Source organism: Emys orbicularis, chromosome 3 (assembly GCF_028017835.1).
Source record: "Emys orbicularis isolate rEmyOrb1 chromosome 3, rEmyOrb1.hap1, whole genome shotgun sequence".
Classification (NCBI taxonomy): domain Eukaryota; kingdom Metazoa; phylum Chordata; order Testudines; family Emydidae; genus Emys; species Emys orbicularis.
The window spans coordinates 72821410-72838588 of NC_088685.1; the positions used below are offsets into that span (position 1 = coordinate 72821410).

At 44.1% G+C, this 17179-nt stretch overlaps 1 protein-coding gene across 4 annotated transcripts in view; it reads right to left on the minus strand.

Moving 5' to 3' along the window:
* MAP3K7 (mitogen-activated protein kinase kinase kinase 7) overlaps positions 1–12478 on the minus strand; it is a 57749-nt gene extending 45271 nt beyond the window's left edge. For all 4 annotated transcript variants that reach the window (XM_065400358.1, XM_065400356.1, XM_065400355.1 and 1 more), the window contains exons 1-2: positions 12389–12478; positions 181–291 (exon numbers count right to left, since the gene is read on the minus strand). In XM_065400358.1, coding sequence (XP_065256430.1) covers positions 181–291; positions 12389–12478 — 201 coding nt within the window. The remainder of the gene's footprint in view (positions 1–180; positions 292–12388) is intronic.
* Positions 12479–17179: the final 4701 nt, after the last annotated feature.

Below are 17179 nucleotides of genomic sequence, written 5' to 3' on the forward strand. Positions count from 1 at the left end.
AACTGGGGAAGACAGCCACAGGCCATTCTCCGAGGACCCTCTTACAAGTTCTGGTGGAGGACGTGTGGCTGGAGGCGGGGTATGTCAGTGGAAAAGCCATACCACATTACTAGTGGGGGGTGGGGGGTGGGTGAGAACATACTAAATCCCATAACTTCTTTTCAAGCAAGCTTACTGTACCTCCACAATGAAGGCCTTTCTTTCAGATTCACTTTCTATTTGTTTAATGGCTACATCTTTTCCTCGCCATTTTGCCTTGCAGACCACACCAAAGGCTCCTCTTCCAACAACCTAGATCAAGATAGCAAGGAATACTGTAGTTAAGGAAACAATTTCAGCTTGCCCGTAGCACTTCACAAATATTTAAACACGTTACACAGTGTCAAAAATTAAGTGTAAAGAAATCAGACATATGAAGTGAAGTCCAAGTTTATAACAGAACTTTAATTTTATGCAGTCATAAAGAACAGCTACAAATTCTAGGGCTATTGTCATAAATGGCATGTGCATAAGGGTTCTCCCATAGATCACCTACAGGGAAAAACAGTAAACTACATGCATTAAATTCTTCACATTTTTTCTGAAATATTTATATTGCATACAAATTTGTAAAGTTACTTATTTCACACAAGATCTACTCAAAAAGAACCTAGGAAAAAGGAAGAATAGTTGCTTCCCCCTTATTCTTTTCTTCATCCTTCCTATGCAAAGTTCACCTTTATAAAACTTGGTCTGGGAAATAGTATCTTATTGCATATATTCCTGCTCATTAGTTATTCAAAGTTTGACGTCTGGAATAAAACTACATAAATGCATGTATTCTAGCACTATGCTGAAGTGTAGTAGAAGACAGAGTAAGGGATACATGTCAAATACGACCAAGGTACCTCTTCCCCCCACCCCCATACTTTCAATACTGAGATTTTCAGACTAATGAGAATTTACACACAGTCATTTCCTTTAACACTCCCCCTCATGAGCAAAATGTGCACTAAAACAAGTTCTCTCCATTTCACTTGTTTGCCTCCAATTAACCCTCTAATGAAGCCATAATACTGAATTTTAACTTTTACTATTATTTCCGTAAGAGTGGGTAGATGATATAATCCTGCACTTTAACTTCACTAAAGGGGGTTAGACAGAGATCCCTACATTTAGATTTCAAAATACTTCCCATTATAAGAGATTCTTGAATCTTTTTCTGGGAGAAGCTCGAACACCTCCATTTTTTGGAGCAGGCCCTTGAAATTCAGCAGGGGGGCCCCATTAGGAATAGAAATGTCTTTTCTTGGACCCATCCAATTCTATTTAGGTTTGGCGGAGATATAAACTGTTGAAAAGTTCAATTTCCCTTTTCTTGCTCGCATTCCTCAGGAAAATCCTGGAAGCATGCCAAAATAATAACCAAACATGAACGCTCTGATTTATGGCCACGCCTGTGCTGTCACCAAAGGAGGGGATGGGAGGTGCCAACGTAGCTTTGTGTGTGGGGATGGCACACGAAGGGCCATCTCTCCCACATGGGGCAGCAGCTCCTTCAATTCATGTGGGGTGCAGGGAGACAAAGAGAAATGGGCTGGGCAACCACCACTCAAACCTAACACCTGGCCCCAGCAATCTATCCCAGCCTCCTGGATCACAGCTTTCTGCTGATGCCAGCTAACACAGTTAATCCTGTAGTTCAAGTCGTAGCAATTTGTGCTGCAGCGATGAAGGCCAAGGCTTCAAATGCTATGCATGACTGGGGTTATTACAATTACATACAATAGAATCTGAGCTCACCATTTGCCTTAAAAAAGAAATTAACATTCATTTTTATTTGTAAGTTGCAAAGAAATCAAACACTTTACAAAATTTTTTTTGAAATTCAAAGTAAGTTTTCTACAGAAAAGTTACTTCTACTACATTGCATAAAGGCAGTACTTTCTATTTCTCATATCTTTATTAAATGCAAGGCCTTATTACTATTAATGTTACATAAAATACACAAATTACTATGTAAAGTTTAATGATTCAGTGGAAACAACTTTTGGAAATTCCTGATTTCTCAGCCTTTCTACGCTGTATACATTGGGTATAAGTATATAACAGCAGTAATAAGACATGTTCAAAGACTTAACCATCTCTAGTATTTTACTTGGTGAGCATGTCTTGGAAAAAGGCCTTTTAAAAGATTTCTCCTTTCTTTATCCTCTTCCACTTCTCTTTTTTGTTGCTTTAATGCTAATTTACACATTTGATGGACACCAACTCGAAAAAAAAATATCACTGTCTGAAAATGTTGTACACAGTATAGTTACAAGTGACCCCTATGATTATTGTAACTTAAGTTCCCTGTAAGCTGCGTGGCTGTGAAGCAACCTATTTAGCACCGTGCAGGTGCTCAGGGAACCCGCCCAGGGACCTGCCGCGGCCGGGGAGGGGCACCCCTTCCCTAGCCCCCAACCGACCATGGGAGGGGTGCCCCTCCCCCGGCCCCCAACTCAGCCTGCGGCACGGCCAGAGCAGCCCAACCCTGGAGTAACCCGGCCCCAGGCGCGGCGCAGCCCGACCCAGGCGCGGCGGTCACAGCAGCCCTCCCCCGGCCCAGACCTGCTGGGGCCGGGGAAGGGCACCTATTCTGCAGCCCCAGAGCTCCCACGGAGCCCAGGTGCTGCTGTGGGGAGAGAGTGCTGGGGGGAGTCCTCTCTCCCCGCCGTAGCCCCAGAGCACCCTCCTGCACCCCAAACCCTTCACCCCTTATTAACTGCAGTGTCTACAAAAGAAAGCCCATAAGACATCAACTTAATTATGATCTTGAGGACTGAGTGGGGTTTTAAGAACACACAAATCCATACTTTCCAATGGAGTTTCCTTTTCAAAGAGTAATTGTATATTAAGGCTTACTTGCTCACATCAAAGAGTCTAGTGAATAGGCAATTAACATCTAAACGTTCTGTGGAGTATTCCTAAAACAGACATTTCCCTGCTTAGTCTAAACTCAATTCTTTTTGAAGAGATTATTAGCATTTAGATAGTTTACTCATTCCAGGAAGTGTTTGTATTCCAGACTAAGGTACCAATTTATCAGCAAAGGTTTATTTTAGACCCCAGTACATTTTATATGTACATTAAGTTTTAAGTTTCAGATAAGTTATTTTTTAAGTTTATTTTTAATGAAGTTTTACCCAGCCTTTTTTGAATAGTAATCTGTTTTAAGGATTAAACTCACTATACCCAGTAGTAATTTAAATATATTGGGGTAAAATTTGTTTTCCATATATTGGAATGGATCATTATCCTCTGTCATAATATCTGAGGTGCTCAAACTAACAGGCCCTAGATTTAAACATTAAAGGCTGGTGCCTAGGCATTGTTGACAGAGGACTCAACTCTGAAAGTCGGTCCTCTTGTTGGTCTGACAGAGCCCAACATTACAGGCCTTCAATGCCCACTGCAGGATCCATTTCATTTTGCAGGCATTTCTCAGAGGGCAGTTGGGTAGGAAGAAGGGGGATTTTTTTGTAAGGGCATGTCTCTATTACAACAGAGGTAAAGTTGTTTGTATGTGTGTAAATTATGTATACACCTCCTGAGTTTTATAAAAGGGTGCACTTTATTGTTATTACTATTATTTCAGTGATGCCCAAAGGCCCCAATCACATTTTTTTTTTTCCACAGGACCCTGTGCACATACAGTGCATAAGATGGACAGTGCTCAGAGAATAAGGCATTCGTTCAGGATTTTCTTTTATCCTCTCATCATTCACTGCACTGAACACAGAATTTATTATTTCCCCATAAACACTGGTCTTCCATTCATCACCATAATACTGAGCGCCCCACGTTCATTGTTGAATTCAACTTTCTAGCACCCTAACAGAGAGAGAGATGTTTTATCCACATTTTACAGATAGGGAACTTCACACACAAAAAATTATACTCATAACTAACTATGTTTTTAAATCAGATTAGTTAAACTGGTGCAAGCTTGTGTATAGACGCTTCCTCGCAAGATGACACTGGCCCTTTAAGAGGGTAGAGGCCAGTGCAATTGTGATTGTCAGCTGACTGCTAACTGGGTTTTAGGAAAAGGCACCTGAGCCATATAAATGGATACAGACTGAGACAGAAGGCCCAGTGAGGAAATGGGTCAGCTAAGAGCTGCCTGAGTCAGTCAGGAAAAGGAGCAGGTAAGAACTGCCTGAGTCAGTCAAGAGAAGAGGAGCCAGAGGGCTGAAGGTAGCAGAACAGCACGAGGGAATTGCTTGCTGACTTCTAAGGCTAAAAGCCAACACTGAGGGCTGGAAAGACAGGGGAACAGCACAGGGGCTTACCTGCTCAAGTCTCCAAACTGGAGAGCTGCATCTAGGGGAACAATGAGAGAGTCAGGGGCAGTTAGGGATGCTTCCTTAGTGAGGATGAACTCCCAGCAGGGAAGCTGTGGGGGTTCCTGCTGGGAAGAGAAGGGTTGCACTCAAGCTGGAAGGGCTGGGGTGGCTGTCCTGGTAAAAGGACAGGAGGGGATCAAAGAGCTTGCGTGTGGTGGAAAGACACAGGAGAATGATACGCACTTGTGGATGGACTAGAAGGTGTTGGATTTTAAAGACTACATGCCATGCACATTTGCAGACAGTGATAAATGAACTATATTTACGGACTTGTTATGGACTATTTTGCACTACATTTTTATAATAAACTGGCCCAAGGAAGTGTATTATTATGCAAGGGAGCGGTCATGGAGTTACCGGGGCCTCCAAAGGAAGGAAGCTGAGGCAGGTTTGCCTATCGTGGCGTGGCCTGCTGCAAGAAGGCACCTCAGGTGGGAGCCATGCCATGCCAATACTATTTTGGTTCAATAGTTGTTTATTTCAGTTGAAGCTTTTTTTTAAAACCAGATTAAGTGTCTACACACAAACTCCCAACAGTTTAACTCAATGGGTTTAAAAACTGATTTTAAGTTAAACCAGTGAAATGTCTGAATTTAATCAAGGCCACAGAAATAAAAACCAAAAATTTCAAGTGTCTACTGTTTTGTGCTGCCCAACTTAAAACATCAAGAGCTTAATATTTCAGAGATGCTGAGCACCTACAGTTATCATTGACTTCAACTGGAGTACACCGCGCTCCTCAAAATCAGGATCTGATTGTCTCAAACTGGGCACACAGAAAGTCAGTTGCCATTTGTTATAAGTCATGTTTTCCAGACCTCAAATAATTTTTGTATCTTTTCTGAATGATTTTCCAAATTTTCAATATATTTTTAAAGAGTGTGGCTACAATATTCCAGCAGTTGTCTCAGCAATGCTATATACTAACTTAACATCACCTCCATTCTCCTGCTCAATATTCCTGTTTACACAAGGAACTACATTAGTTCTTCTAGCCACAGCACTGCGAGATCACGTTCTCTTGTTATCTAACATGAATAGGGATATGATTTTGCCGCACTAATCATGGAAACGATGAATTTGAATAAAGTCTGTGAAATGTCCTCAGAGTAAAATGCCCCCCAAACTAAGTGGTATTGCGATATAGCCCTCCACTCCTCTGTGTCCATTTATGGCAGGGCGGATGTGCCAAACTTCAGTGGCACTGTAACTCCGTGCGTTAGGTCGCAATGCCCGGAGTAGGGAGTCAAACCCAGCCCTGTGGGACAGGAGCTGCCACTGTGGTGTAAACGTAGGGTGGGAGAAATTTCCTGTCAGGGTAGTTAAGCACTGGAATAAATGGTCTAGGGAGGTTGTGGAATCTCCGTCATTGGAGATTTTTAAGAGTGGGTAGACAAACACCTGTCAGAGATGGTCTAGATAATACTTAGACCTGCCATGAATGCAAGGGACTGGACTAGATGACCTCTTGAGGTCTCTTCCAGTCCTATGATTACAGGATCAAGGCTTTGGACCACAGTTAAGACTCCAGGCCATCAACAGTTGAGAGGAAAACAGAGTTGGTCAGGAATTTTCAGACCATTTTTTTTTTATAATCAGAAAATGACAATTTGTCAAAACCAAAATTGTTAGCAGGAAAAAGGATCAGCTTTGATGAATATCCTGATTCTAAAACTTACTGGGAAAAAATTCAAAATTGTTAAAATAGGATGCTTTGACATTTTCTAAATGAAAAGTTTTGTTTCTAAATAACTTCCATTGGAAATGTTAGTTAATTTATACTAAAAAGAATTTAAAAAGTGAAATCAAAATGAAGTGTTTCAATTAACCTGATCTGAAATGTTTTTGGATTATTGGTTCACAAAAATTTGAGATTATTTTTCCTGTCCTGAATCAGGACGAGAAAAATATTCTAAATTTCATGGGACTAGAAAACCATTTCCTGCCCAGCTGTAGAAGACAAAGAACCCTAAATTCAGACCCCAGTGGGCAGATAAAATCATATTCAGCTGTTTCCAAAAATGTATTATGTATAGGTGTACACATTACAAATATGTCCTCTTAGTGGTGTGAAAACTTAAATAGTTATTCTTAAATATATATTTAGAAAGCTTATCAGTTCCTCTTTGTAAGAGGATTCCCTCAAAATACTCTAGTTATTAACTACCACTGTTCAAGTGGACTGTTGAAACTAAGGCTTCGGCTACACTACAAAGTTAGGTTGTGTCTACATCAAATTCATCTCTAGCCAGCATAAGTGCCTCATTACATCAACACAGTACCCCTGCCCCTCCACCAAAACGCCATAGTTGACCTACTTAAGTCGATGCAATATGAGTGAAGACACTGCATGATATGTGTTGACTTTAACAGTCCTCTAGTCACTGTCCCACAATGCCCCATTCCCTGCAAGAGAGACCACTCTGATCACAATTTTAAACTCCACTGACCAGGGGTCAGAGAGACGGGAAGCCACACTCTTTAAAACCTTCCGTACCTTTGAATTTTTTCTGATTGCCCAACTTGGCGAGCAGACCTAGCAGATCAGCTTTGTTGTGTGCAGCTGCCCAATAGACCACGCCAGCTCCGTGCACACAGAGAGGTACTAGACACGCTCCTGCCTGGAGCAGACAGGAAGTAGTGGATCTCTTGAGCCAGTGGGGAGATGAGGCTATGGAAGCACAGCTATGAACCAGACACAGAAACACGGACAACTACAAGTAGATTGCATGGGGGAGGTGCAGGCAAAAGGGTCTGATAGGGATCATCAGCAGTACTATGGGAAAGTAAAGGAACTTTGCCAGGGATTCTACAAGGCTAGGGAGAGTAACAATAGATCTGGTACTGTGTTGGAGAACTGGCACTTCTACAACAAATTGCATGCAATACTTGGTGGAGATGCCACCAGCACCCTGCAGCTCACAGATTACTGTACTTGAGGATAACAAACTTTCAAATAGTATATGGTTTAAAGTTGTTTGGAAGTCACTTTAAGTAAGAAAAATATATAATATTGCATACACACACATATACACACACACACACCACTCCCAATACTGGGTTTAGATTTTTCCATAGTGGAGTGGTCAGCATTGTAGGATTTGGGTGCCAAGGCTTGGGAGCTGTGTACATTCTGCACTATTCAAACCAACAACAGACAACAACCAAAACGTGCACAAATCAGACAGGTTCTATTTAGTTACAGTGGATGTGTGGTGGCAGAAGCAAATTAACTATGGAAAAGAATGGAACAGAGACATGAGGACAATACTCCAGAAACAAAGTATCAAAAAAGGAAAGGAAGTATACTTTAACAAATAAAATAATTAAAAGTCAAGTTTACCTTTTCCTATACATGTACCCTTAAGATCAGGTTTAAAAAAAAAAAAAAAAAAAAACCCACACACTGTATTGCAAAGCATCTGTTAACTGAACTTCCCAAATAGAGAGATACCATTTATTACTAATTATTTAATCAGATGGGCCTTCATTCAACAACTGAATGAATCTGCACTGGTATCATCACCACTTTCAAGACAAAAATTTTCAGTTCATTTCCAAACTTTCAGAATTATATACTGTTTTATAAATCCTTCTGGATTTTTCTAAAATGTAGCATAAGGCATCACATATTCCTTTGAAGGCTTATTTATCCACAATTTTTCAAGCAAATTTAAAGCCACATTTTCCTAGCAACTCCTAAAATATTAAAATGAGATCTCTAATTTAGCTAGCATCATAAAACAGATGTGCAGAACACAACATTTAGAAAAATTAGCTCTTTTCCGTGCTGCTTGAAATCTAGGGTAAGGTCTGTAGCTTTGTTCCCTAATTATTAATGCTTTTTCAGACTATTTTGTACTTAAGTTAAAAATAAGACAATCAGAAGCAATCAGAAGTTTCCCAGGGGTAAAGGAAAGGAAGGTTGCTGCTGAACCTGAGTTTTAGGTTGTTTTTCATTCTTGCTTTGAATATTCTTTCATGGCACATTAATTTTGGGTTGACTTTTATTCACCATGATAATTACGTACCCACCTTACCCCAACTTGAGGACTTTAAACAACAAAATGCCACCCGGAAGTTGGATATATGTTTGGCTTGTGTGTGCCTCTCACCTCCTAAATTATAGCCATGCAGATGAACAAAATATGGTATATTCATGTGTTATCCAGTAAAACTTGGCCAAACCAAACTGAAAGCACAAGCACAGATCTTATGTTTATTAGCTAGGACTTGGGGCCTGTAACTATTCCAGAACTTAAATCTATTAATAAACCAGTGGCAGTGCTATCTGCTGACCAGACAACCTTAATAATACAAGAGCAAAGCTGGGATTATACAAGAATTCTTTTGCGTTTTTCAGTTTAGATTTGTTGATGTTCATCTTGGGACATCTAACTGATGTCCACATACTATAATAAAACAACCATTTTAACTCCTTGTAAAGGGTGATTATTTTAGAATTCTTGCTCTCTAGGTGTAAAGTATTAACAGTTTTCTTCTAGTGCACAATGCTATGTCATTAGTTACAGCATATAGTCACTAGCAATTGTGAAATCAATGAAGGCACAAAAAGAAAGGGGTGACAAGGAAGGGGTTCATACATCTTGGAATTTCATCATAGTGGACAAGTTCTGTTTCTAGTTCACCTGTTCCATTGCAAAGCAGTTTTTGTTGCTTCCACTGTAATACGAGTTTATCCTCTAGGCATTTTTACTACTCTCAGAATTGTGGTATCCAGCGGCCTATCAAGAACTGCTGGTAGGTCACATACACTTAACTCAAACTGCTAAAAAACGGTTACAAAAATTTCTCCCTACCCTTTGACAAAAGTCCCCTTCCCTTGGTCTTAAAACGAATGGATCATCTTCATTTTTTCCTCAGATTGAGAGGCAAGTCTCAGGATGACAGTGTGATATAGTAAACTAATTAGGACTCAAGACTCCTATAGTTTAATTCTTGCTGAGGCCTCAATCTAGGCACACATTTTTGGTGCACCAAATCCTGCTTGTGCAGGTGTCAGCATGCATACAGAGGTACATCCGTAAGAGGACGCCAAGATTTGTATATCAAGCCTCAGAGTTCTACTTCCCAGTTAGACATTGTGTGGCCCTGAATTTCCCCATCTGTAAAATGAGGTTGTAATCCTTACAGTCCTCAGGTGTGTGAGGATTAAACATTTGTATAGTATTTTACTTGTTCAAAGTGCTAAGTACAACATATTATATTTACTATGTGATACTCACTTTTATGGGTCATCAGTGGGCACCTGTTTATGATCTCTAAAATTACCACAACCTTAACTTTTTACATGGGGGTAAGGGCTAGCTACAAGCAATATCTCAAAAGACACTTAATTGTTTGATTACTGAACATAGGCAAACATACAAATTTCAGAGTCTTCTTCAAATACAAAAGTACTTCCAATTCCTTAATACAGAAACACTGTTTGGAAATGATGGAATTAAATGTTTAAAAGGAAGAGGTATGTGTAATTCTGACACAAGACATTTCATAGAGTCATAGAAACGTAGAACTGGAAGGGACCTCAATAAGTCATCTAGTCCAGTCCCCTGCACTGAGGCAGGACTATCTAGTCCAAGGGTTCTCACAATAATTTTTTTTGGTGGCCTCAGAGCGTGGCCACCAACTCTTGCTAGTGGCCACTCTGACAATTTTTCCTAAAATACTTAACTTTAGGAAAAAAATAAATATGCCCATATACAAGTCCAAATCATTGTAATTTATTTATGTAGGGTTTTATTTGTAAACTCAACAACAATGTACAGTTTCCTCTATTCTTTACTTGACCAAGACAGAATAGAAACAAAAATAAGGTGCTTTGCATGTTGTTGTTTTCTTTTGCCTTTTTGGGTTTTGTTTTTTTTGGGGGGGGGGACTTGCTAGCTAGACTTTTAGGCTGTGGGAAGCGGCGGCCAGCACATCCCTCGGCCCACGCCGCTTCCCGCAGCCTCCTTTGGCCTGGAGCAGCGAACCGCGGCCAGTGGGAGCAGCGAACCGCGGCCAGTGGGAGCAGCGAACCGCGGCCAGTGGGAGCAGCGAACCGCGGCCAGTGGGAGCAGCGAACCGCGGCCAGTGGGAGCAGCGAACCGCGGCCAGTGGGAGCAGCGAACCGCGGCCAGTGGGAGCAGCGATTGGCCGAACCGGAGGACGCGGCAGGTAAACAAACTGGCCCGGCCCGCCAGGGTGCTTACCCTGGCAGGCCACGTGCCAAAGGTTGCCAATCCCTGCCCTAAAGCGTCTCATGCCCCCCCAGAATACATTCCACGGTTGCCCCCCAGAGGGGGCCCTCCTCCAGTTTGAGAACCTCTTATCTTGTTTATAGAAAAGGAAATCCTTTTGAAGAGAGATTAAAGCCAAAGTACCTTCTACAGATTTCTGGTGACTCTCAAGGTGGAAATCAAAGATACCATGATGCTTTTCGAACACAGTGTCCTTGGAAAACATTCCTTCTCAATAAAACAATTTATAGTCTCCAAGACTGTGTGTGGACCAAAATTCAGTAGGATACAGGCTAACTATCAGTATTTAGCAAATGACTCTGTAAAGCTCTGAGCTACTGGTTATCTTATATATGAAGGGTGCTATATGAGGCTATGTTCACTTCTGTACGGTTACTGTGTTCAGAAGAGATCTTGTTCTTTCAGCAGTAATTAATCTGCTAAGGAGTTAAAAGCACAAAGATTGTAATAATGATGCCAGTGTTTGTTAAGTCTAGAGTCTGCAAGTCGTTCTGCATGTGTAAATTCTACTGAGTTAAACGGGGGTCTGCCCATGCACACAACACCTTGACTTAAACAGGGACTTCACAAGGGCAGAGGGATACAGCTGTATGGAACAACAACTTGCAAGATATGTTAACTTGCTCATCAAGGCCCTTATCTCCATTGAACCTTTTTGGAAAACACATAGATTGCTCTTGAGAAAATCCACTCTGCCTCCACAGAAAAACCAAACTGATCCACAAATACTCTTAGAAACTCCTTCTTAATCAATTACATACCAACTGCAAAGAATTTAAGGCAATTCTTCTATAGCCAACCTTTCCGTGTAATACTCAAGTGGGAAACATTTTTCTTCAAACTAAGTAAAACATAAATGGACAATTGAATTTACTTCATGTGTAATCAATACCAAAGATGTAACATGGGTCACAAATGCAGTACTGATGTTAATGTAACAGCCACTGGATTGTAGCATCACTTAAATTAGTTTAATAAATTTTAAAAAGGGTCTTTTATGCCTAAACACGATAATGTATGCGTAAGAAATTTGGATAATAATGATCAGCAGCTAGATACCATAGTAATAGATGTATTATAAGTGCATTAAATAGGATGGATGGAGGAGAAAACAGAGACCTACAAAAATAGACACATTAGATGGAAGCATTACAATATAGTTTAAAAAAAATCTCCATTTGACTGTGATAAATTAATTCAAATTTATCAACTGCCACCAAAGTTTGGATTAAATTTAGACTAACCTAAAATTCACTTTACAAAAGCTGATCTGTTCCTCAGGTTTGGAATACCTAAGCTCCCTGACAGCTCAGGTTCACAGCCCTTTGTCTATCTATGCATGTTTACTGTGCCCATTATTGCACTATTTAGGCATTTCTGAGAGGGGGAATAGCACAGAATTTACTATATAGATCAGAGAGGGCCAGCTCTACCAGCCTGTTAGTGGTCCCACAGCCTCTCTCATAAGATTAGGGTTTTGCCTCAGTCTCTATGAGCAGAATCTTTCCTCCCACCCAGGCACCTTTGTGGCAGCTGACTGCCACTCTCCTCTCCCTCCCCCCTCCCGGCCTACCAGTGCCAGGGCTGCAATACTTATGTAGTAGTTTGTAAAGTGCTTTGGGGTCCGAAAAGGTAAACGCTGCCCTACAAGCTCTAGGGAGCTGTACACCTAGTGGATCGCCCCATGGGCCGGGTGCAGGAAAGTGGTGGTGGGGAGTCTCCGAACATCCCCGGCTCCGCACAGAGCTCGCTCACCTCTTCCACCTCAATCTCCTTGTAGTCAATTTCTTCGAAGTTGAGGACCGGGGGAGTTTCGATCATTTCAGCGGAGGTGGCAGCAGACATCCCTTCACTGTCAACCGCGGCAGGAGAGGGCAGGGCCAGGCGGGCCGGGGCAGAGGAGCGGCTCAGGCGGGCCGCCGCGGCGGCCCCCAGCTGCACAGGCTCTGGGGAGCGAGGGCCTGGCGGAGGCGCCTCCTGGGCCGCCGCGCGGGGCGAGGCCGCATCCGCGGCGATCCCGGGCTACTGGGGCCGCGCGCAGCCCCCGGCCGGGGGGGCCTCGCTCCGCATCCTGCGCCTCACGCGCTCCGCTCGCCCTAGGCCGCGGCCTCGCCTGGGCTGCGCGTCCCCAGCCGAGGAGACGGGACGGCCCCGGGGACGGGGGCCCGCCGGCTCCGCCAGCCCCGGCGGAGAGAGGACGAGACGGGAAGGAGCCGCTCAGATCCGAGCTCCAGCCGCCGCTACGGACAGAGGAGCCGCTTCCTGCTGCCCAGGCGGAGGGAGGGCGGGCGAGCGAGCGAGGGGGGAGTCCCCGACTGCTGCTAAGGCCGCCGAAGCGGGGCCATGGCCTGGCGGCGGCGGCGGCGTCCCAGCTCCGGCCCCGCCTCCCTTCCCGCCCCGCCGGAGGCCGCCCGCCAGGGGGAGCCGCCCCCCGAGCTGTACAGGCGGCTGGGACACACACCGCAGAGCGCACCCCGCCTCCCCCGAGAGCGGGGAGAGGCTGTAAGGGAGAGGAGGGGTGTAATGAGCATAGCAACGGCAGGGGGAAGACGTGGTAACACCCCTCCGCCCACATACCCCCGGGGATTGATTTACAAGTGGCATCCCAACCTTCCTTGGGAGGGACTGCAACACACACAGCAACCGTCCCACCCCACCCCCCAGCAGACAGAAAGGCGGTTATAACATAGTATCATCTCCTGACACACAGTCTGTACCCATACCCCCGCACACTACCTCAATCATCCACCCCACAGAGAGAGGGTGTCACATTCCAGGGTGCAGTTCAGCCAGTGAGGGGTTGCATCACTGCTTGCCCTGTGACTATGGGTGCCTCACAATGCTTTGCTTCACAACCAGCCTAGTGAACCTACTAGCCGTGCAAGTCACACCCTGAGTGTCTGTGTATAGCTGCAATCCTGGTCCAGCAGCTCTGACCTCAGTAGCTTGTCAGTAACACTGCAGTCACAAACTGGCTTCCACCAGCCTTGGTTACTACTTACAGAGTTATCACAACACATTCCCAGTCCTGGATTTTCCCTGAAATGTGTGTTCTGCATTGTTCAGCCCTCTCCTGGACAGGTCAGATATTGAAGGTTTGTTGCTCTTGTATAGAGTTAATATTCAACAGTTTGCTACTTTAATTGCAGTTACCAAACAGGTCGGTTTAAACAGAACACTGGATTGGTTTAGATTAAAAAAATAACAAGTTCATTAATAAAAGAAGACAGGCTTCTAAGTGAACTCAAGTATAGGCGATAATGTTAGAAATAGTTACAAGCAAATAAAAGTGAAAATATGCATCTAATCTATCAAGTTTTGGCTGAAGGCTAGGGTGACCAGGTGTTCGGTTTTCGACCGGAACACCAAATTGAAAAGGAACCCTGGTGGCGCCGGTCAGCACTGCTGACCAGGCCGTTAAAAGTCTGGTCGGCGGGGCTGCGGAGCTAAGGCAGGCTAGTCCCTACCTATCCTGGCTCCATGCTGCACCCTGGTCAGCAGATCCGGCTCCTAGGCGTGGGGACCACGGAGCTGCCCCCACCCCGAGAATCGGCCAATCGCAGCTCCCACTGGCCGCGGTTCGCCATTCCAGGCCAATGGGGGCTGCGGGAAGCAGTGGCCAGCACATCCCTCGGCCCGTGCCGCTTCCCGCGGCCCCCATTGGCCTGGAACGGCAAACTGCAGCCAGTGGGAGCTGCGATCAGCCAAGCCTGCAGACGCTGCAGGTAAACAAACCGTCCCGGCCCACCAGCAGATTTCCCTGACGGGCCGCGTGTCAAAGGTTGCTGATCCCTGATGTATATGTAGCCTTTTACTTCAAGTAGTGCTTAGACTCCTAGGTTCCATCCTGCTGACAACCCATGGTGTGGACTGTTACTGAATGTGGCGGGATGATGTTTCCATGGTATGTGTCAGACAGCTGTATATCAGAGGCCACTGACTGCATCTTTATACATGTTTAGTCTCAACCCCATTAATTATAATGGGAATTACATATCCCTCATGTATAGCAGCAGGGAATGTGTGTGTCTCCTAAGTACAGGATGCCACACAGAAGCAATGCTTGTGCCCTTCCTAGACTCCTGAAAAACAAATCTTGGCTCTTCCTGTCCCAGATGTAGTGCTAGCCACTTTCCTAGCACATATGTCTCATGGACACATCAACACCACTTGCAGGGCCCTTTGTATTCCAGGATTCCATGATTATGAAAATTACTTTTTCATTTTGGGCATTTTAAAGTTTTTTTTAAATAAAAGTAAAGGAAATGAAGGTCTAGAGTCACAAAATTGAGGAGGAGGTGATGGTGCCGCCTTTATACCTAATAGCACACAGATTAGGGCACTAAAGCATGTCAATTTTGACAAATAGTTTCAGTCAAAATGAAAAAAAAAATTCTGAAATGTCAGAATGAAATGTTTCAATTTTTCAGGCTAGATCAGGGATCGGCAACCTGCATCTCTCTAGATAAGTGCCCTAACCAGTCGGCTAGAGTCATTGTCATACTCCTTGGCCTAAGAAGTACTGAAGTATTTTATACAAAGTGGAACAGCTTTAACAGGAGCTATTAAAGGAAACAGATGGTTAAGATACTCCCTAGCATGGGAAAACCTGGGTTTAACTCTCTGCTCCAGAACAGGAATTCAAAGCTAGGTCTCCCAAATGAGTGCATTGGCTGTTGATATAAGGGGACCTCCTTCTCAAAATTTGTGAATAGCACCTAAATCCCCTTGTGAATCTAACACAAAAAAATCAAAATGTTTCATTTTGGCAGACACTTTTCATTTTTATTTAGACTGAAGCTATATTGAAGTCGGCACAAATTAGTGAAATGTTTCAGTTGATCCTAATCAACATTTTTCAGTGAAAAAAAGGTTTGACTAAAAAATGTTGCCCAGCTCTAGTTGGTGCTTGGATAGGGAGCTTTGCCTTCCCGCAGGCACTCTTCTTTTGGGCCTGATCCATCATTACATTACTCCAGATTAATGCCAGCAAAATCAATGGACATACACCAGCATAACACTAGCATAATACAGCGATAAATCAGGCCCTCTGCCTTTTTAGCAACACTTCTTATATCCTTTTTCACTGTTGTTAGGGTAGAAGAAAGTGAGGTTGGAGTGGGATGTCCTCCTGCATCTCCCTTTTATTGACTGTTCTCAGACCCTGACAGCCAAGCCCATAATTTATAAGAAACATTGGGAATCAATCAGTGTCAGTTCCCCTAACAAAGGAGGACGGTGACTGGCTGCCTGTCTTTGTGTCATCACCAGGTGTGGGGCCCTACACTTAGGCCTGGTCTGCACTAGGAGTTTATGTCGAATTTAGCACCGTTACATCGAATTAACTCTGCACCTGTCCACACAACGAAGCTATTTAGTTCGACATAGAGGTCTCTTAAATTCGACTTCTGTACTCCTCCCCAACGAGGGGAGTAGCGCTAAATTCGACATGGCCATGTCGAATTAGGCTAGGTGTGGATGGAAATCGACGGTAATAGCTCCGGGAGCTATCCCACAGTGCACCACTCTGTTGACGCTCTGGACAGCAGTCCGAGCTCGGATGCTCTGACCAGCCACACAGGAAAAGCCCTGGGAAAATTTGAATTCCTTTTCCTGTCTGGGCAGTTTGAATCTCATTTCCTGTTTCGACATCGTGGCGAGCTCAGCAGCACTGGCAACGATGCAGAGCTCTCCAGCAGAGATGGCCATGCAATCTCAGAATAGAAAGAGGGCCCCAGCATGGACTGATCGGGAAGTCTTGGATCTGATCGCTATGTGGGGCGATGAGTCCGTGCTTTCCGAGCTGCGATCGAAAAGACGGAATGCAAAGATCTACGAGAAGATCTCAAAAGCCATGGCAGAGAGAGGATACAGCCGGGATGCAACGCAGTGCCGCGTGAAAATCAAGGAGCTGAGACAAGGCTACCAGAAGACCAAAGAGGCAAACGGATGCTCCGGATCCCAGCCCCAGACATCACGTTTCTACGAGGCACTGCATTCCATCCTAGGTGCGGCCGCCACCACTACCCCACCACTGACCGTGTACTCTGAGGATGGGATATTGTCGATGGCCTGTTCCTCGGAGATGTTAGCGGATGGGGAAGATGAGGAAGGAGATGAGGAGGACGAGGCAGTCGACAGCGCTTACAACGCTGATTTCCCCGAAAGCCAGGATCTCTTCATCACCATTACAGAGATCCCCTACCAACCGTCCCCAGGCGTTAACCCGGACACAGAATCAGGGGAAGGATCAGTCAATAAGTGTTTAAAACATCTAAACATTTATTTTTTACAGAACAGGAATATTAACAATATTAACAATGGGTTTTGCATGATTAGTTTGCCCTAGGCGCTTAACGTTTCAGTCCTTGGCAGTGCAACTACAGAAAAAAAATCTAACAATGTCCGGTTTAGCATGATTGGTTTGCCCTAGGCGCTCTACTGTTTAGTCCCTGCCAGTGCAGCTACAGTAAAATCCGATCTATATGTCCGGGGATAGAGCAGAAATCCTCCTGGGACATCTCCACGAAGCTCTCCTGGAGGTAA